We start from the raw sequence: 22,358 nt of genomic DNA, 5'->3' as shown, positions 1-22,358 counted from the left end.
GCTGACTGAGAATGTAAAAGATCTGTTATGAAGAAATCCTGGAATGAGGAAGCGGGCTCACACCGAGACAGTCAGACCCCCATCATGTGGGCTATGGCCGTACAAGCATCCCAGAAGCAAAGATCTCTAATCTAACCCTAACCCTAACCCCTAACCCTAACCCTAACCCCTAAACCTAACCTGAGGGCTCTGCATTGTCCTATTAACCAAAAAAGGCCAAATGTGCCCAGTTGAGGTTCAGTGGTAGATTTACGTGGCTGCTGCCAAATTCCGAGAGGGAATCCAAGTTGTCAGTGGGTCTTACCCATGAGGAGTTTCGTCATACCAGATGTAATATAAGTATGGGGGGCAGGAGCCAGAGGCATACATGTTTAACGACGGTGACTAAAGAAGCATAGAAATCGCAGAAGAGGGAGAGAATGTCTGTGGAGATGAGTACTCAGACTGAGAAGGACGTTCCCAACAGAGTCCTGCTTCCACTGGAGACTCAAGAGACCCTGGACCCAAAAGGGTAAGTTAACAGAACTGGAGTTTGAGGATATTTCACATTTAGGGATAAACGTAGCTGAAAGGTCTCATACAGATTTAACTAACAAGTAGAGTTATAGTGGCAGGTAAATTGAATCCACCAATGAAGCATTAGAATTTGGTCCAGAAGTCTTCATGGTGTTTTCTTTCTTCAAGAAAACAACATTTGGTTCTCAGATTTGCAAAAGTAGGTAAAATAGGATATTTTTTATAAATACAAAGGCCTTTATATCAGGTTCATAGTCTCTGTAGGCGTATCAGAAGCATAAAAGAGAGCTTTGTACATTTTACAACACATCAAATATTTACAGACATGCATCAAAAGATCTACTGTATTAATTTGTCTTGTTGCAAGAAGATGAATTTTTTTTTTTTAAATTAGAAGACAACAAAATGAACGCAATAGCCGTGATCTTCGGGTCCTCAGGCATTAAAAGCAGACAGTGATTCTACAGTGGAAATCACTGCATGGGCTTAGGAACATTTCCCTAAAATCACTGTCTGTGAACACGGTTCATCGCTGCACCCTCAAATGCAGCATGAAACTCTGCCATGCAAAGCAGAAACCACATCTAATCATGATCCAGGAACATCACCGACTGCTCTGGGCCCGAGCTCATTTAAGATGGACTGTGGTCTGAAGAATCACAATGTCAGATTCTTTTCGGAAATGATGGATACCGAATACTCGGGGCTAAAGAGGAGAAGGACCATACAGCTAGTTATCAGACGATAGTTTAAAAGCCAGCATCCGTGATGGTGTGGGAGTGCATTAGTGCCCATGGCTTAGGTAGCTTGGAGGTCTGGGCAAACACCTTTAATGCTGAATGATATATACAGAACTGGGAGCAACATTTGCTGCCATCCAGACAGTGTCTTTTTCAGAGAAGGCCTTGGATATTTCAGCAAAACAATGCCAAACTGCATTCTGCGTGTATCACAACAGCATGGCTCCATAGTACAGGAGTCCAGGTACTAGACTGACCTGCCTGCAGTTGACTTGAACAGTTAAAATCCTATATCACTCAAGAATGGGACAATTTTTCACTTACAAAACTCCAGCAACTGGTCTCCTCAGTGCCTGAACAATTACAGAATGTTGTTAAAAGAAGAGGTGATGCAACACAGTGGTAAACATGCCCCTGTCCCAAATTTTATGAAATGTGTTGCTGGCATCAAATTGAAATTGAGCATATATTTGTCATAAAACGATAACATTTCTCAGTTTCAGCATTTAATATGTTGTCTTTCTTGTATTTTACAAAATAATTGTGGGTTTATATGATTTGTAAATCATTGGATCCAGTTTTTTTATTTTGCTTTACAGTGTCCCAGAGTTTTTGCAAATGAGGTTGTTTGTGCTCGATCTGTTCAGTTGCAGATCCTTGGTTTGGTATTTTCAGGATCAGCCTGCATCTGCAGCTCAGAGTCGTTAAAATCTTATCTAGCTCTGATTTAAAGGAACCCAAGGATTCAGCTTGCACTACATTATCAGGAAGGCTATTCCATACTCTGACTACACGCTGTGTAAAGAAGTGCTTCCTTAAATCCAGCTTGAAATGTACTCCCGCTAATTTCCACCTATGGCCACGAGTTCGTGTATTTAAACTAATGCTGAAGTAACTATTTGGTTGAACAGCATCCAAACCTGTTAGAATGTTATATACCTGGATCATGTCCCCCCTCAGTCTCCTTTGCTTGAGACTGAACAGATTTAGCTCAAGTAACCGTTCCTCGTATGACATTCCTCTAAGACCAGGAATCATTTTTGTGGCCCTACGCTGCACCTTTTCTAAGGCCACAATGTCCTTTTTAAGATATGGTGACCAAACCTGCACACAATATTCTAGGTGAGGTCTCACCAAGGAATTGTATAATCTTAGCATTACCTCCCTTGACTTAAACTCCACACACCTGGAGATATACCCCAACATCCTATTGGCCTTTTTTATTGCTTCCCCACACTGGCGAGAATGGGACATGGAAGCATCAACATACACACCAAGGTCTTGCTCATGATCAGCTACCTTTATTTCAGTGACACCCATGAAATACCTGTACTTTATATTTCTGCTCCCTAGATGGAGTACCTTACATTTATCGACGTTAAATTTCATCTGCCAGGTATCGGCCCAGTCACTAATTAAATCAAGATCCCGCTGTAGCTGCTGAGCCACTAATTCAGTATCTGCTACACCACCCACCTTGGTGTCATCTGCAAATTTCACCAGTTTACTGTATATATTGGTATCCATATCATTTATGTAAATTAGGAACAATAGTGGTCCTAAAATCGAACCCTGCGGTACCCCACTATGAACGCAAGCCCACTGTGACATTGTGCCTCTTATAACTACTCGCTGTTTCCTATCTGTTAACCAGTTATCAATCCAGGTCGCTACGGTACCTAAAATACCTGTCGCTTTGAGTTTAAGTAGGAGCCTCTTGTGGGGGACAACATCAAAAGACTTTTGGAAATCTAAGTAGATGACATCATAGGCTTTCTTATCATCAACTTCCTGAGTAGCTTCCTCAAAAAACTCCAACAGATTTGTTAAACAGGATCTACCTCTCCTAAATCCATGCTGGCTATCCCGCAAAATGTTATTGGAGTCCAGGTAGTCTACCATTTTCTCTTTGATTATAGCCTCCATAACTTTACCAGTTATACAAGTTAGACTGATTGGCCTATAGTTAGACAAATTACTTCTATCCCCTTTGAAAATAGGCGTTATGAAGGCGTGCTTCCAATCAGAAGGTACCACACCTTCAGATAAGGATTTTTGAAACAGTAAAGTTAAGGGTCGGCAAATAATATCCTTCATCTCTTTTAACACTATAGGTAAGATGCCATCAGGACCCTGTGATTTATTTATTTTGAGCTTAGCTAGGCTTTGCAAAACATCTGCTTCAGTTATATATATATTAGCTATAGACAATGCTGGATAGGTAATAACTGGTAAATTACTAAGGTCCTCAACAGTGAATACCCGTGCAAAACTATCATTGAACTCATTTACTATATCAATGTCGTTTACTATTATAAGACCCTTACTATCCTGCAGATTAGTAATTTCAGGTTTTAGAGCTCTTTTAGAGTTAAAATACTGGAAGAAACTTTTAACGTCATCCTTAGCTTCCAATGCAACCATCCTTTCGACATTTCTTTTAGCTCGTCTAATATTTTTTAACTCAGCCTGTAGACTTAGATATTCCTGCTTAATTCTGTCATCGTCACTTATTTTCCATTGCTGGAACAAAGCCCTTTTCCTCCTTACTTTATGCTTTATTTCCCGAGTAAACCACCTAGGTTGCAATTTCCTAGATTTATTCTTGCTGGAAACAGGTATGAAGTCCTCTTGCACTTGCAATAATGTGCTTTTAAAAAATTCCCAGGCCTCTTCAACAGTTTTGTTATTTAACTCCATCCAGTTCACAGTTTCTAGTTTTAGTCTCTTACACTTAAAGTCAGCCTTCCTAACTTTATATATTTTTGATTTGGACTTAGCTCTTCGAACACTAAACTTAACCTCAAATTTGACCATGTTATGATCGCTACTGTCAAGTGGTTCTAAAACGTCTAATTTACCAATCCTGTCCTGGTTATTAGAGAGAACAAGATCAAGAATGGCATCTCCCCTGGTAGGGGTGTTAACAAACTGAGTAAAAAAACAATCCTGTACTAATTCCACCATCTCCAGTTCATTTTCTGAAGAGCCAGTGACAATGTCCCACTGCATTCCTGGTAGATTAAAATCACCCATAACTACCACATCATTTTTATTGCTCATAGTCCTAATATCACTGTATAACAATCTGCTTTCCTCAGCAGCTATATTAGGTGTTCTGTAACAAACACCGACAATTAGGCTATTTGAGTTTTTAGCATCTAATTTTACCCATATTGCTTCTGTAGTTTTATTTATATCAGTAAGTTCCCTTGCCTGCAAGTTTTCCTTTACATATACTGCAACACCACCTCCCTTTTTTCCTATACGATCCTTACGGAACAACGTGTAACCATCCATATTATATTCTTGTCCATCCTTTTCACTCAACCACGTTTCAGTTATTCCTATAATATCATAAGAGTCCGATGAGATAAAAGCCTCTAAATCATGAATTTTATTCCTAATACTTCTGGCATTTAAATACAGACAACAAAGGGTAGGCCTATTACGGTGCCCACTTACAATATGATTATTTGGGGCTTTCCGTTTCCCCCCACTGACATAGTTAACTAACTTCCCTGCCCCCCCAGTCCCTAGTTTAAACATTCCTCAACTACTCTACACATACGCCTCCCCAATACACTGGTTCCCCTCTGGTTCAGGTGCAACCCATCCGGCTTGAACAGGTCACACCTGTTCCCGAAGGTCCTCCAATGCCCCATAAACCTAAACCCCTCTTTCCTACACCATCCTTTTAGCCACGCATTTAATTTCCTTATCTCAGCTAACTTAGCCTGACTTGCACGTGGCACGGGGAGTATTTCGGAGAATACCACCGTGGACGTTCTGCTTCTAAGCTTATTGGCGACTTCTATAAATTTATCCTGCAGAACAGCCCTTCTACCCTTGCCTATGTCGTTGGTGCCAACATGCACCACGACAACTGGATCCACCCCAGCTGGGGCCAAAAGCTTATCCACACGATCTGGAAGGTCTCCTACCTGGGCACCAGGCAGGCAAGACACCGTACGGGACCCTCTATCACGCGTGCACACATAACTGTCTACTCCCCTAATAATGGAATCCCCCACTACCACAACCTCCCTCTTCCTGGGGGGAGGGGGCTCCTCAGTGCCCAAGGGCCCACCTGCCTCCCCAGTCCGTTCCGGCTCTAAAGCTGGAAGAACCTGAAACCTGTTCGACACAGTAACCTCAGGTGATGCCGCCTCTGCAACGTGTGTACGCCCCTTCCTGCGTCTACGACCTACGGTCACCCAGCTCTCTCGACCTCTCTGCTCTTCATTCTCCCCCCTCCCGGCTAGTGGCGTACACACCTTCTCCCTAAAAGGCGTATTAACTTGCTCCTCTAACTCACTGTTGCATTGGATGAGAGCCAGTTGCTCCTCAAGGCCGCGAACCTTGACCATGAGCGAGTCCACTAGCTTACATCGCTCGCAGATGAAGTCCGACTGGACACTAACGTCCAGAAGGGCAAACATGTTGCAAACGCAACACTGAGCCGGCCCCATAATTAACTAACTCACTATGACCCCGTACTCCCAGCCCAGTAAATTTATATAGCGTATTTAACTTTAAAGATTAATTCGCGTACCGTTAAATGCAATAAAGTGCCGAGTACACTAAAATAAGTTACTTGGGTTGAAACGGAACTTAATTATTATTTTTATTTAAAATTTTAAATCCGATAAATTTACTACTACTTACCAAAAGAACTTCTGCCTGAACCAAGTATGAACTAAAAACAAAACGAAATCGAAGTTGCTCTTGGGAGGTCGAAAAACCACAAAAACCTCTCAAAGCAGGCTACTGCCGGAGCGGGGAAAAAAGTGGAAAATGTCCTCCCGGCCCCGACTGGCGACAGAGCAAAGCTCAGGAGCAACTGTCCTTTTCTGGCGCTGAGTAACGTTACCGACGTTAGATATTATTAGCTATTTCGCCCCGCCGGTGTTTTTTACGGAGTTAAACGCGAACAGAAAACGCAGCTCACTGCCCGTAACAATCGCGCTGTTAATAAACAGACAGGACAGACAAGCACTCACGCCGAGCAAAATAAGAACAATAAATAGAAATAACACAGCCACCCACTAAACAATTAAAGCACACAAACACTCAGAAAATACGTTCCAAACACCCCAAAAACAATCACAAACAATCCCAAAACAATCGCTGCAGCTCAACACCACTCTCTCACAGTATCCCAGCAATCTCTCGCAGCAATCCCAGGATGCCCCCATTGTGTTATCTCCTCTGAATCATCATCCATCTGACCTCTCCCAAACAGGTCTCCTGCTTCCTCACTTCCTGGTGCCACTGGACCTCAGGCAAAGGCACAGAAGTATGTTGGCATCAGAAACTGGTTAACTGGCGAGATTCTGCATGACATACTGCATAGGCAGGCTCAGAAGGTAACGTGGAAAACCAACCTGTAGGCTCGTAGCTAAATAGCCTTCAGATCCATCCATCCATCCATTTTCTGTATTCGCTTATCCTAGTAAGGATCACAGGGGGTCCAGAACCTACAGGTATAAGGCAGGGAACAACCCCGCATGGGGCACCAACCCATCACAGGTCACAGGTACACACCATCCACTCACACACCATCCATTCACCCACCATCCACTCACACACCATCCTCTCACACACCATCCACTCATTCACACATGCACACCTATGGGCAACTTGTTAACTCCAATTAACTTCAACATGTCTGGGGAGGGGAACCAGAGTATCCTGAAGAAACCCCATGACAACATAGGGAGAACATGCAAACTCCACACATGAAGCCATAGGCGAGACTCAAACCCTGGTCTCATAGGTGAGAGGCAACAGTCTACTAATCACTGCACCACCCTCGACTTCAAGGAGATATATTGTAAATACCCAGTAAATCGGTGGAGCTAGGCCCTGTCCCATTGTCTCTCTGTCTCATTGTCTCCCTGTCCCATTGTCTCTGTGTCTTATTGTCTCCCTGTCCCATTGTCTCTCTGTCTCATTGTCTCCCTGTCCCATTGTCTCTGTGTCTCATTGTCTCCCTGTCCCATTGTCTCTCTGTCTCATTGTCTTTCTGTCTCATTGTCTCCCTGTCCTATTGTCTCCCTGTCTCTGTCTCTCTGTCTTTGTCTCTGTCTCTCTCTCTCTCTCTGTCCAATGTCTCTACCCCTCTTTCTCTGTCATTGTCTCTGTGTCTCAGTTTCCATCTCTCTCTGTCTTCATTTAGGGAAAGTCCTGCAACGGGGGACACTGTCTGGGTTCCATCATGTTTCCACCCCACCTGAGCTCCAAGCCCCCTGAGCTTGAAGACAGCACACAGAGACTCCTAGAGCAGGCCACGGACTTCATCAACCAGTACTACACGGCCATCGGGAGGTGAGCACCCAAAAGGGTTGTGTTAGCTGTGATGTCCGAGGGAGTTTGACATTGGGGGGAGGGACCAAATCTGCCCCGGTGGTGGGTTGGGGGGGGGTTGCCATGAATACTGCGACATCACAATGAGATATACACGACAGTCACATTGTGAAAGAATGCATGTATGAATGGTTTGAAAATAATTTTAAATGTGTTTTTTTGATCAAATAAGGAGAGAGCATGCATTACGGATAGTGTGTAAGTGTGTATGTGTGTAAGTGTGTGTGTGTAAATGTGTAAGTGTGTATGTGTGTAAGTGTGTATGTGTGTAAGTGTGTATGTGTGTAAGTGTGTATGTGTGTAAATGTGTATGTGTGTAAGTGTGTATGTGTGTAAGTGTGTATGTGTGTAAGTGTGTATGTGTGTAAGTCTGTATGTGTGTAAGTGTGTATGTGTGTGTCACACCAGGGCCCACATGGAAGCTCATTTCCAGCGCTTGTCCGCTGTGCGGCATGAGATCGAATCTACGGGAACCTACCAACTCCATAAGACAGAGCTGATCTTCGGGGCCAAGCAGGCATGGAGAAACGCGGCCCGATGTGTGGGTCGCATCCAGTGGTCCAAGCTGCAGGTGAGGGGTGAGGAGACGGGTCTTTGTTGAGGAGATGGTTGGCTCAGTGCTTCAGGATGGCGTTTGGTAGCCATCTTACTCACTCACGTCCCCAAGTGAAGGGGGGTTATACTCCTGACCCACAAGCCCCCTAGGTGTGCTTTTATGACAGTAATGACTGACTGCAACCACCACGCTCCACCTCCACAGAACATGCTGCTGGCCACTTGGCATTGATCACCTCCAATGGATGTTCCTGAAGCTCCCCAGCTGAGGCCTTTGTGTCTGCTGGGCCAGTGTCCTGTTTAGATCATGGCAGTAAACTCTTGTTGTCTCTGCCCACCACACTAACCCGTGCACACTCGCACACTGCCACAGGTTCTTCATTTGTCCTGTACTGTGTCCTGTGTTTTCCCCGTGCTGTGTTACTGTCAGGAGTATAACCCGTATGCCCTGTATTTTCCCTGTGCTGTGTTACTGTCAGGAGTATAACACGTATGCCCTGTATTTTCCCTGACTAAAGGTGTTTGATGCCCGGGATTGCAGTTCTGTAAAGGAGATGTTCTCCCACATCTGCAACCACATGATTTATGCTACAAACAAAGGCAATATCAGGTAAGTGAGTAACACCTTCTCAGGCATGTGAGAATAGTCCATGAGTGCTGCTCTACTGTGTTCCTTCCTACGTATCCTTCAAATGCAGGTCTGCCATCACGGTGTTCCCTCAGAGGATACCGGGGGCAGAGGACTTCCGTGTGTGGAACTCCCAGCTAATCCGCTATGCAGGGTACATCCAGCCGGATGGCTCTGTGGTCGGGGACCCCGCCAACGTGGAATTCACAGAGGTCAGCCGTCCTACCTCCATGAAATCCCAGCCATGTGTCATGCTATTTTGCTCTTCTCTGGCGTGCTTTCTTGATGTATTTGCAATGAATAATAACTGTTGGCTGATTGTAACACTAAATATTCCTTTTAAAGTTTTTCATGGTCAGGCCCCGGGTTGTTTTCGTGATATACTCTCTCTGCACCGTCCTGTCTGTGCTCTAAGCTTGCTCACTGTCCCCTGTACTCACCTGAAAACTCGTGATGAGTGAGCTTTCGGATTTTTAGCTCCTACCTTGTGGAATGCACTGCCACTGTCTTTGAGAAGTGTGGACAGTGTGGAGTCTTTTAAAAAGCAACATAAGACATTTTTGTTCAAGCAAGCTTATAATGGAAATCAGTCGTACTTACTCTGCTGTTACTCCTTTTACTATGCTGCCTGAGTTATCTATGAGGCAGTCTGAGAAGTGACTGGAGGCATTGTGCTCAGGCAGCTGCTCATTGTCTCTGCGTTTTGGTTTGTTGTCTCATTTGTGTGTCTGATTTAATGCCTTTTGTTCATCGTTGTAAAACACTTTGTTTATATATATATATATATATATATATATATATATATATATATATATGTTACTATATCTGCTAATTTAGTAAACCTTTGTGAACTACTGAAGGCACTAGTGACGGAACAAGCAATGAATTGCACAATTTGTACTTTGGTAGTAAGTTACTACTAAGTATTTCTGCCCCCTGAAGAAAAGTGCTTTTCCTTACCTTAAGGTGGCAGTGCAGCACAGCTTAAGGAAAAACATTCTTGCCCATCACTACCAACCAGTACAACTGCGTAACTTACTTATGCAACTATCTCTGCTTGCAGTTGCACTGCCTTATTATTTACACGTTATTTGCAACTATAACTGCACATCTGTACCTCATGACATCGCTACCCACATTGTATATATATCTCTTTAAAACTTGTATGTAAATTCCTAATTTTTTTATCCCATGCTTTGCTTTAGTGTACATTAGGTTATCCAACCCTGTCTAACGCTGCTACGTTTCTATCCCACTGTTGTTTTATCTCATGGAGTCTCGTAAAATAACATTTCACTGCAGGTCATGCTGTGTATGTTTGGTACGAATGTGACAAATAAAATTTGAATTTGATTTAAAAACCTGAATAGCCTGAATAGTAAATATCTTTGCTAATTTTCCCTCACAGATTTGCATTCAGATGGGCTGGACACCCCTAGGGGGGCGTTTTGACGTCCTGCCGCTCATCCTCCAGGCCCGGGGAGAGCCCCCACAGATGTTCCCGCTGCCTTCTGAGCTGGTCCTGGAAGTTGCCATAACACACCCGACGTGAGTGACCCCGCCCATCCAGAGCCCCACCTCATTTTGTTTTCCTGTCGGCCTTATTGTTCTGTCAGCCAGTCCATTTTCCAGAAAGCAGGCTCACAGGAAGCATAGGACATGAGGACGGGGACATCTCAGACAGCATAGGACATGAGGAAGGGGACACCCCAGACAGCATAAGGCATGAGGACAGGGACACACCAGACAGCATAAGACATGAGGACGGGGACACCCCAGACAGCATAGGGTATGAGGACGGGGACACCCCAGACAGCATAGGACATGAGGACGGGGACATCTCAGACAGCATAGAACATGAGGACAGGGATACCCCAGATAGCATAGGGCATGAGGACGGGGACACCCCAGACAGCATAGGACATGAGGATGGGGACACACCAGACAGCATAGGACATGAGGACGGGGACACCCCAGACAGCATAGGACATGAGGACGGGAACATCACAGATAGCATAGGACATGAGGACGGGGACATCTCAGACAGCATAGGACATGAGGACGGGGACACCCCAGACAGCATAGGACATGAGGACGGGGACACCCCAGACAGCATAGGACATGAGGACGGGGACACCCCAGACAGGATGCCGGCCCACCACAGGGCATATACACTCTCTGCGTTTGTATTCTTTCTGTGTGTGTTCATGTTTCTCTTCTGTTCTCTTCTATGTTTGTCTGTCTGTGTGTGTGTCCATCTGTCTGTGTGTGTGTGTGTGTGTGTGTGTGTGTGTGTGTGTGTGTGTGTGTGTGTGTGTCCACGGACCCACATGACCAAGGCTGCCCTGGTTCGCGGACCTGGGCCTCCGCTGGTATGGCCTCCCTGCCGTGGCCAATATGATGCTGGACGTAGGGGGGCTGGAATTCACAGCCGTGCCGTTCAACGGCTGGTACATGGGAACAGAGATCGGAACACGCAACTTCTGCGATCCCTGCAGATATAACCTGCTGGAGGTGAGTCTCAGTTAAACTGAAATTAAAACGACAAACCCCGAAAGTAACTTAAATAAAATAATGAGTAGAAACAAAATTTTGTGATTTCTATTTTTAACTTCTATTTTTGAGTTTAAAAGCCTGCCTTTAGGCTACCAGCTAGCAGACATCCCTCCTCTAAGTGACAGTGAGTGTAACCTAGGATACATGACTCAGGATAATGCTTCACTGATGCTCAGAGATGCTACAGTACACCGATGCTCAGAAATGCTTCAGTGATGCTCTGTGCTGATTTTGCAGGAGGTGGGGCGTCGCATGGGGCTGGATGTCGGCAGGACATCATCCCTCTGGAAGGACAAAGCTGCCGTAGAGATCAACCTCGCAGTGCTGCGCAGCTTCCAGGTGACACTGTGGGCACCGTTATCGTCCATCATCCCACACATACCTCTTTCTGTCCATCCATCCGACTTTCGAACCCTTATCCAGTTCAGGGACATGGGATTTTGACCCACCATGGCCACATATATGTATTAAAAAGGTTGTTTATGTAACCCCCCCCCCTTTTGTTGTATCTACATCTATCTCCATCAGGACTGAATTACAACTGACCATGTGATCAATCTTCACCTGTTGACAATTATTCTTTGAATACAATGGACCTTGCCATTGTGCTCCTTGCCATTGTGCTCCTTGCCATTGTGTTCCTTGCCTTTGTGCTCCTTGCCATTGTGCTCCTGACAGAATAGCTGATTAACACACTGCCAGCGTACCCTTTGCAACCCGTGTAGTGTACTTTAATTTTAAATGCAATTTTCTGTCTGTACCTGCAGCAGGAAAATGTGACAATCATGGACCACCATGCAGCCACGGAGTCATTCATGAAGCACCTGAGTAACGAGTACCACACTCGGGGAGGCTGCCCAGCAGATTGGGTGTGGATCGTGCCTCCCATCTCAGGCAGCCTTACACCTGTTTTCCATCAAGAGATGTTAAACTACGCCCTCACTCCCTCCTTCCTATACCAGGTGCATTTCTCCCAGAAAGCTGCAGGCTGGCTGGCTAATGGTACTGGCCCTGGAGGGATCGTTTGTCATGTCTTCATCTCTCAATGTCATTTTAGGTCGACCCCTGGAAGCTTCCCGGCTTCAGTATAACACAAGGCGTTCGGAGAAAGATAAGCTTCAGAAATGTGGCTGAGTAAGAGCTGGGGAAACAATTTCATTACCTACAAAAAAGAGACTGATCCCATCCGTTTGTGGTATTTCTATGACTGGGTGCTTGTCAGTCTGCGTATTGTGTACACACGTATGTGCCTGTTTCTCTGACTGTGTCTGTCTCTTATTTTTGATAATGTAATTTGATAATTCGTTCTTGTCCAGCAACCAGAAAAAAACCTCACACTGGTCCATTCGGACTATTGTGGTGCTGAAGTATTAACCACTGCATGGCTGCACTCAAGTTCTCATGGCTGAAGTGGTTTGTCGTATGGGGGGTGCGGCACCGCACTGCATGCAGTGCATGCTCCTTACCTCTCTCTTCTATTTATGATTGTTCGCTCTTGTGTCTGCCTGCTGTGTGTGAATGTGGGTCTTTGTGTCTTTCTCTTGTTTATGGGTGTGTGTGTGTGTGTCTTTATGTCTGTCTATTTTTTTACCAATGCATCTTTGTATATATTTTTTGCCATCTTCTGTGCTCCTGCAGAGCAGTGAAGTTCTCTGCTGTGATGATGGTGAAGGCTATGGGGAAGCGCGTGAAGGCCCAGATCCTCTATGCCTCAGAGACGGGACGTTCTCAAAGCTATGCCAACATCCTGAGAGACATCTTCAAGCGGGCCTTTAACCCCCAGGTAACCTGAGAGACGTCAGCTTAAGACTGCAGTATATGTCTCAATGATATTTAGCAGTTCATTTTAATATGGCCAGACAGACGGAGGCCCTGAATTGGCAAAGAGGGTGGCAGTATCGGAAGGACCATCATTTTATTAGCAAGGTAGTATAAAGAACATATATATATATAGTACATAAATAAAAAACTAACAAGTGGAATGGTTGAACTTATCTGTGAGTTTTCCCCTATTCCCCTTTTTGCCAACAGTACAGGACCATTAACGCACAAAATACAATTTTTACTACCATGCAATTAAGCATTAATTAATTTTGCATTCCATTTTGTATTTTTTGTCTTGCATTTCTCTGGCACTATGGTCACGCTAGGAAGAGTCGTATTGTCCAGTATACACAACAATAAAAGACCTCAAACACTGGGCCTTATACTATTATGGGCAGGTGGTCTGCATGGACGACTACGACGTGGTGAACCTGACACACGAGAACCTAGTCCTGGTGGTGACAAGCACATTTGGGAATGGGGACCCCCCAGAGAATGGAGAGGTATGACTGGGGATGTCAGACAATGGGGGCTCAGTGATGGCCCATGCACCGAGTGTAGTGTGAGCCCCTCACACGCATGCCCATGCACCGAGTATAGTGTGAGGCCCTCACACGCATGCCCATGCACCGAGTGTAGTGTGAGCCCCTCACACGCATGCCCATGCGCCGAGTGTAGTGTGAGCTCCTCACACGCATGCCCATGCACCGAGTGTAGTGTGAGCCCCTTACATGCATATGTTTTACACACAGAAATTTGCCAAAGCACTGATGGAGATGATGCGCCCTGCACTGGAGCAAGAGCACCACAAGAGGTCAGTGTCTTCTTGCAAAAGCGTCCCCGGTGGTCATTAAGAACATTATAGTTGTATAAACATTTTATCATGCGAGAGGGTTTCTATGTTAACTCACCAGAATATCATTAGCATCAAAGATCCAGAGTACTTCTCTTATTATTGACTGTCATACTGTCCACCGAAGGAGCTACAAGATCCGCTACAACAGCTTACCTAAGTTGGATGACAATCCTGTCAGGCTGAAGAGACCCCCAAGTGCGCCCAGTACGACAGACAGTGTTGGCCCACTAGGAACTCTCAGGTATTCCAGTTTGGGGGAACATGTTTGTGGCTTCAGTTTATCACATGAATCACATGATGTTAGATGAGAGTAAGGGCTCACATGAGGTTCTGGCTTTGGTTTGTGGCTTCTGCCTGTTCTGTAAATGGGTTCTATCTGTTTTTACATCTTAGTTAGGTGTTATACACATGCTGTGTTCTGCTTGTATCCCCTGTGCCCTCTGTGATCCGTGGTTTCATACATTCACTCTATGTATGTGATTCTGGCAGGTTCTCTGTGTTTGGTCTGGGCTCACGGGCCTACCAACACTTTTGTGCATTTGCTCATGCTGTGGACACACGTCTAGAGGAGCTAGGTGGGGAGCGAATCCTGGAGGTGGGCGTAGGTGATGAGCTGAGCGGCCAGGAGGAGGCTTTCCGGACCTGGGCCAAGGATGTCTTTAGGGTGGGTCGACCTCAGACAGTGGTATCAGGCAGCTGCATTTGCAAGGGGAGATGGAGTGGAGTGTCATGTCCCAGACCTTATGAGGATAAAACAATATGGCATTTTTCTGAACTAAGGAATGATGAATTTATGAATTTGTAAATTAACTGTAAAGAAGCAAATGATTGGCGGATACGTTTAATTTATTTTTAGTATGTAACAGATGTGATCATTACTGATCAGACTAGTCACGGAATTAATTTGTACCTTAAATTAAATGAAAAATTTTGCTATAGATTTCAGGACCAGAATAGGAAAAGCACTTGCTGCATGATGTAGCACAGCTGGCATAGAATTGACCTTAAAGCACAGGTTAATGCCCAGGTCAGCATTTGGGTAAGCACCGGGATAATCACCAGGATAGGCACCAGGATAATCACCAGGATAGGCACCGGGATAATCACCAGGATAGGCACCAGGATAAGCACCAGTATAGGCACCAGGATAATCACCAGGATAGGCACCAGGATAAGCACCAGGATAGGTACCAGGATAAGCACCAGGATAGGCACCAGGATAGGCACCAGGATAAGCACCAGGATAGGCACCGGGATAAGCACCAGGATAAGCAGCGAGGTAAGCACTGGGATAAGCACCAGGATAGGCACCAGGATAAGCACCAGGATAGGCACCAGGATAAGCACCAGGATAGGCACCAGGATAAGCACCAGGATAGGTACCAGGATAAGCACCAGGATAGGTACCAGGATAAGCACCAGGATAGGCACCAGGATAAGCACCAGGATAGGCACCAGGATAATCACCAGGATAGGTACCAGGATAAGCACCAGGATAGGTACCAGGATAATCACCAGGATAGGCACCAGGATAAGCACCAGGATAGGTACCAGGATAAGCACCAGGATAGGTACCAGGATAATCACCAGGATAAGCACCAGGATAGGCACCAGGATAAGCACCAGGATAGGCACCAGGATAAGCACCAGGATAGGTACCAGGATAAGCACCAGGATAGGTACCAGGATAAGCACCAGGATAAGCAGCGAGGTAAGCACTGGGATAAGCATCAGGATAGGCACCAGGATAATCACCAGGATAGGCACCAGGATAAGCACCAGGATAGGTACCAGGATAGGTACCAGGATAATCACCAGGATAGGCACCAGGATAAGCACCAGGTTAGGCACCAGAATAAGAACCGGGATAGGAACCAGGATAGGTACCAGGATAATCACCAGGATGGGCACCGGGATAAGCACCAGGATAAGCAGCGAGGTAAGCACTGGGATAAGCACCAGGATAGGCACCAGGATAAGCACCAGGATAGGCACCAGGATAATCACCAGGATAGGCACCAGGATAATCACCAGGATAGGCACCAGGATAAGCACCAGGATAGGTACCAGGATAAGCAGCGAGGTAAGCACCGGGATAAGCATCAGGATAAGCAGCGAGATAAGCACCAGGATAAGCACCGGGATAAGCATCAGGATAAGCATCAGGATAACCAGCAGGATAAGCACCGAGATAAGCAGCAGGATAAGCATCAGGATAAGGCACCAGGTACTCAGGTTGGCATTCATGTCATTTGGCGGCTTCCAGGTGGCCTGTGACACTTTCTGCATCGCTGATGACTCTCAGCTGGATAAGGAGGATGACATCTTTTCCTGCCAATGGGAGGCTGACACGTATCGGGTTTCTGTTAAGTCCACTCACACTGATGTCTCGACAGGTAATTCTGCTCATGGAAAGTGCTCTGTGACAATAACTGTTGTTAAAAGCGCTATATAAATCAATTGAATTGAATTGAATTAATATAACTGTGAACAAGTATAACAGGAGTGTTCAGATGGGATGTCTGTGGAAAAAAATATAATGGAGTGATAAATATTCCTGTAGTCCACGTAGCTCTTCGTCATGCATGACTGCAGTTCACTGATCTTCATAAAATTTGAAGAATGTTTCATATTTCTCAGCCTTGTCAAAGCTTCACAAGAAGCAGGTGTCAGTGGCAACAATCATCTCCACACAGAACCTGCAGAGTGAGCAGTCCAGGTGTGTGCTCCTGTGACGCTTAACCCTAAGCCTAACCCTAACCCTAACCCTAACCCTCCCTTCACTTTGAGGGTCCATGGTGTGCCATAATTAGTGGTGCATTCACAATATTAACGTACCACACATAACGTATTCAGGGACTGATCATGTGATTAACTGGTTGACTGATTATCTGACTCATTTATTGATGATAAACTGATGAGTTAATTGACTTGCAGTGATATACAGTGTGCTGATTCATACCTTCCTCTATGCCAGCCGCATCACCCTGCTGGTGAAGTTGAAAACTGATGGGCAGCAGCAGTTGCAGTACCAGCCTGGCGACCACCTGGGCATCTACCCCACCAACCCATCCTCTCTGGTGCAGGCCGTGTTAGGCCGTATTCCTGACCTGCCTCCCCTCCACAGCAGTGTTGCCACTGAGATACTGAAGGGCAGGAATGGTAGGTACACTTTTGGGGTAGGGAGCCTAGCTGATTCCAAACTCCCTCGCTCCCGTCCTGGAGATGTACACATTAACTTTAGGTTTTTCTCAATACTGAGATTGCAAAGATTGTACTTGTGGTCTTGGTATAGTCAGTCTTGCGAACTCGCCTTGCAAGTACAAATTAGGGATGCAATGAATCATGGGATTGTTCTCACTTGGCGAGAATGCAACAAACAGCTTGATATTTAGGGTGAGGCAAAAACGACATCTGGGTATTTTTACCATCCTCTGTACTTCTGGTCTTAGTATTGGAACCGGTCCTTAGCAATGGAAGAAGTGAAACATGAGAACCCAAGTACAATCAAGTCCGCATATTGAAAGACACCATTATGTAGCCCTGAAACACGCAGAGGGAACAAATTTTATGGATGAATAAACTGAATATAATGTATAGAAGGAAGTGTGTCTTGTTCATGCACTAAAATGCCTGTCCCACAGGCCACAGTGTGTGGGTCCCAGAGGATAGACTCCCCTCTTGCACCCTCCACCAGGCCCTGTCCAATCTTCTGGACCTCAGCAGCCCCCCCAGCCCACACTTCCTGCAGCTCCTCTCTCAGCAGGCCACTGTAGAAGATGAACGACAGAGACTGTATGTCCTCGGACAGGTAATGAGGAAGAGGAGCCAGCACTGATCACATGACGGCAGCAGGGAGTCTAAGGGATTGTCAGGGGTTACATGTATGTACATGTATGTAACATGTATGTAAGAGGTGGGACGCAGTGTGACATGTACTTGGTTACATTAGCATGACATGTGTTGTGTGTGTTTGTGGAGGGGGGCGTGGAGTACGAAGTCTGGCGCTGGGGGCTCATGCCCACCCTCGAGGAGGTGCTGGAGGAGTTCCCGTCGGTCCGACTGCCGTGCTCCCTGCTTCTCAGCCGGCTGCCTCTGCTGCAGCCCCGCTACTATTCCATCAGCTCCTCCCCACATGCCTGTCCAGGCCAAATACACACCACAGTCGCCGTGGTCCGGTACCACACACAGGGTGAGTGTGGAGACGCCACCATTTCAGAACCACATGAAGAATATTGCCTAGTCCTGGCATGTTCACATTCTTCATGTGTTCCGACAGCAATATGCAGCCGTTCCCATAATAAGTACGTATATTAGCGCAGTACCGTGTTCTGACAGGTGACCGAGGCCCCCTGCGTCTGGGGCTTTGCTCTGATTGGCTTCTCCACATCTCCCCTGGACAGACCATTCCCTGTTTCGTCAGAAGGTAAGGATGGTCGAATGTGGCTGGAAGAGCGTCTCTTTGGGGTTTGGTTGGCAGATTCCTCTTCTGTAATATTGTGAAGCTATTTCGATGATGCTGCAGCTATTACCAAGTGCACCAGGCAAAAACATCTATTTCTCTATCACCCTGTTTCCCCCTTACAGGGCACCTTCGTTCCATTTGCCCTCGGATGATTCTGTCCCCTGCATCCTAGTGGGACCTGGGACAGGCATTGCCCCCTTCCGAAGCTTTTGGCAACAGAGGCTGTATGAGATTGAGGAGGCAGGTCAGTGCAATCCTCGCAGTCAGAGATATCAGTTAGGCAGGTCAGTGCAATCATGGGAGTCGGAGATATCAGTTAGGCAGGTCAGTGCAATCCTGGCAGTCGGAGATACCAGTTAGGCAGGTCAGTGGAATCCTGGGAGTCAGAGATACCAGTTAGGCAGGTCAGTGCAATCATGGGAGTCGGAGATACCAGTTAGTCAGGACAGTGCAATCCTCGCAGTCGGAGATACCAGTTAGGCAGGTCAGTGCAATCCTCGCAGTCAGAGATATCAGTTAGGCAGGTCAGTGCAATCATGGGAGTCGGAGATATCAGTTAGGCAGGTCAGTGCAATCCTGGCAGTCGGAGATACCAGTTAGGCAGGTCAGTGGAATCCTGGGAGTCAGAGATACCAGTTAGGCAGGTCAGTGCAATCATGGGAGTCGGAGATACCAGTTAGTCAGGACAGTGCAATCCTCGCAGTCGGAGATACCAGTTAGGCAGGTCAGTGCAATCCTCGCAGTCAGAGATACCAGTTAGGCAGGTCAGTGCAATCATGGGAGTCGGAGATACCAGTTAGGCAGGTCAGTGGAATCCTGGGAGTCAGAGATACCAGTTAGGCAGGTCAGTGGAATCCTGGGAGTCAGAGATACCAGTTAGTCAGGACAGTGCAATCCTCGCAGTCGGAGATACCAGTTAGGCAGGTCAGTGCAATCCTGGCAGTTGGAGATACCAGTTAGATATCAGTCAGTTACAAATGACTGGTAAATTATGTGTATTTATACTTAATTAGCCTCTGCCTCCTTCTTCATTCATGCCACTAAAAAGTTCTTATACCACACAAGTTAAATATGTGGTGTTGAGGAAAAAACCCAGTATTATGAGTCCTTACTCACTGTAGTACCTACTGTTATCTACAAGAATTCTAGTCTCTGAACTATGGAATATGATACAGGCAAATTAAAAAAAACTGTTTAATTAGTGTTAACACACCAGACCCACAATTAGCCAAGGCTAAGACAGAATGACCTTGACTGTGAGGAATGACATGCAAAGGTTAAGGCAGAAACGTTTGGCTTTTGGTTATGATACAATAACCAGACAATGGTGCGCAGCCACGCCTAACAAACCTCACTGTGCTCAGGGAGGACTCCGCAGGGATTGACGCTGGTCTTTGGCTGCCGTAATTCCAAGTTTGACCACATCTACCGGGAGGAGGTAGAGGATGCCAGGATGAGGGGGGCCTTCAGAGCCGTCCACACGGCTTATTCCCGGGAAAAGGTATAGCAGCAGCCCTTCAATGCTACACTCTCAGAAAAAAGGGTAAAAATTTGTACCTCTGCTTGTCACTGAGGCTGTACCCATGTACCTTTTAAGGTACAGAATTGACTCTAAGGAACATACCAAAGGTACAAACAGCATTAATGTACCATAAATGGTACAGAAATGTTCCTCGGAGGTACGATAAGCTACAGGTAAGGGTACAATTGGCAGACCCTTGAGTCCCAGTGTACAGGCTTTAAAGAAAATAAATTCACCCTTTTTGCTGTCAAAATGTCCAAAGTTTTTGTGGATTATAATGAAATAAAATAACCGACAATATTTAAAAATATTGGGGTAAATTTTAATATAATTCATAATCTGACTGATATTTACACAAATGGTTCCAGTTTCTTGGCTTTCACACATTTACAAAATAACTTCGGGATAACTTTCTTGATAAATTGACGAATGACATTCATGTCATAGTCACAAGTCTAGCTCCCTCATCACCAGCATCTTCTGGCTGCCCACAACAGGACATGGAGCCTTTAAGCGACAGGGATCCTCCACTTCGCTACGTCCAGCATATTCTCCGGCAGCGAATTGGGCAGGAGGTGTGCCAGACTCTGTGCCGGGATACGGGCCACATTTATGTCTGCGGGGATGTTACCATGGCGACGGATGTCCTGGCAACACTCCAGGAGATCCTGATGGAGCGAGAGGGGATGACCAAAGATGAGACAGCAGACTTCCTCACCAATCTGAAGGTTGACTTTTGCAGAACCCGTAGATCTGATAATACACGCTAATTAGCAAATTAGGAGTTCACTGATAAAGCATGTAACACTTATTTTTAGCAGATACTTAAATCCAAAGTGATATGCAGTTCACAAAGCAGGGTCCGCAGGTCCTGCAGCGATTGGGTTTAAGGGCCTTGCTCCTATTTGGTGAAATCACTCTGCTGGCCAGGGGATTTGAACCTGTGACATTCCGATTATGGACACAGAGTGCTATCCTGCAGAAACCACCAAATAGGAGACGTCTTTATCAGCACAGGATTAGCACTGGAAAACACTGCATCAAAGCATAGTTTGTAGGCTGTAGTGAACATTGTACCAGTCCTCTCACTACTGATTGTTGGAACCTGAAAGGCTGAGCCACAACCAGTGCACCCTGTAACTCTAGGAGGCTGGAACTGTACACCAACTGCATCAGCTGCGTAGAGCTAAAAACTGGCCAGACATAATTTCTGATTCACTGACGACCTGGAGGACTTCAGTCATGGCAAACCTGCATGCATAATTCTAGTATAATTCATATGCGTCAAGTCCACAGTGTCCATCATTCTCTTCCCTTTTAAAGAGGCTATTCTTTGTTCAGACTTACTAAACAATCTACTATTAATTGTTCGGTTTTTATATGCATGCCTTTTGTCTTGCAGGACCACGGTCGCTACCACGAAGATATTTTTGGGGTTACGCTGCGCACACATGAGGTTACCTCAATGCTCCGTGGGCAGCTTCGTGTCCAGCAGGAGAAGGCTGAAAGGAAGCCACTCAAATGAGATACTTTGGCTCACAAGATCCACTAATTTTCTAGCTTATGTGAAGCTTTGTAGGATTGGGTGGCGGGTAGAAGATGTCGGTCATGAAAACCTGGGGGGCAGAGACGCTAACTTAAGCCCCCCAGCACTGACGGAGGGAAGGAGCGGTTACAGTGGATATCTATGATTTTAGCATGGCTGACAGTTTCAGGGGTCTAACTAGCTACATTCTAGATAAAACACGTATTTCAATAAATCAAACAGACGTGTTTTCCTTGGGTCTCTTCGCAATGCTTTATAAATTCTAGATAAATACTGTCTGATAACTCTGTGTTCATAATACATTGTTTGCTGTGTGTGATATACTCTGCATACTATCATTAACATAATGCAGATAATGTTTTTTATGACAATAAATAGACATGAAACACACATTGTTATTTCTAGCATTCAGGGGTTTGGTTTTCATGCTTCTGACACCAGGTTCTGCATCTTTGTTCTGTCTGTGTACCGTGTACATTCTCTACACTAGATATTTGCCCTATACTGTACTGTATATTTGCAGGGGGAGCACAGTGGTGTGGTGGTCAGCACTGTCACCTCATACCTCTGGGACCTGGATTCCAGTCTCCACTAGGGTTCATATATGTGGAGTTTGCATGTTTTCCCCGTGTCATCGTGGGGCACCCCAGCCTGGGTTGTTCCCTGCCTTGTGCCCTGTGATGGGTTGGCGCCCCATCATGGGTTGTTTCCTGCCTTGTGCCCTGTGATGGGTTGGCGCCCCATCCTGGGTTGTTCCCTGCCTTGTGCCCTGTGATGGGTT

General features: G+C 45.8%; 1 protein-coding gene across 1 annotated transcript; it reads left to right on the top strand.

The window, feature by feature from the left end:
* The first annotated feature begins 419 nt into the window (after positions 1-419).
* On the top strand, positions 420-21,967 carry LOC125748886 (nitric oxide synthase, endothelial-like). The gene is made up of 26 exons (XM_049025554.1): positions 420-511; positions 6,502-6,625; positions 7,438-7,586; positions 8,034-8,196; positions 8,699-8,790; positions 8,879-9,020; positions 10,217-10,356; positions 11,148-11,322; positions 11,602-11,703; positions 12,132-12,326; positions 12,422-12,498; positions 13,003-13,147; positions 13,587-13,691; positions 13,941-14,002; positions 14,169-14,285; positions 14,534-14,708; positions 16,311-16,440; positions 16,685-16,763; positions 17,022-17,206; positions 17,689-17,855; positions 18,026-18,236; positions 18,383-18,470; positions 18,632-18,753; positions 19,874-20,010; positions 20,529-20,759; positions 21,434-21,967. Exons 1-26 carry the CDS (start codon positions 420-422, stop codon positions 21,554-21,556), a joined length of 3,528 nt encoding a protein of 1,175 aa, XP_048881511.1. The 3' UTR covers positions 21,557-21,967.
* The last annotated feature ends 391 nt before the right edge of the window (positions 21,968-22,358 follow it).

The sequence above is a fragment of the Brienomyrus brachyistius genome, chromosome 9, assembly GCF_023856365.1.
Source record: "Brienomyrus brachyistius isolate T26 chromosome 9, BBRACH_0.4, whole genome shotgun sequence".
Taxonomy (NCBI): Eukaryota; Metazoa; Chordata; class Actinopteri; order Osteoglossiformes; family Mormyridae; genus Brienomyrus; species Brienomyrus brachyistius.
This window is presented reverse-complemented; position numbering and strand designations above follow the sequence as displayed.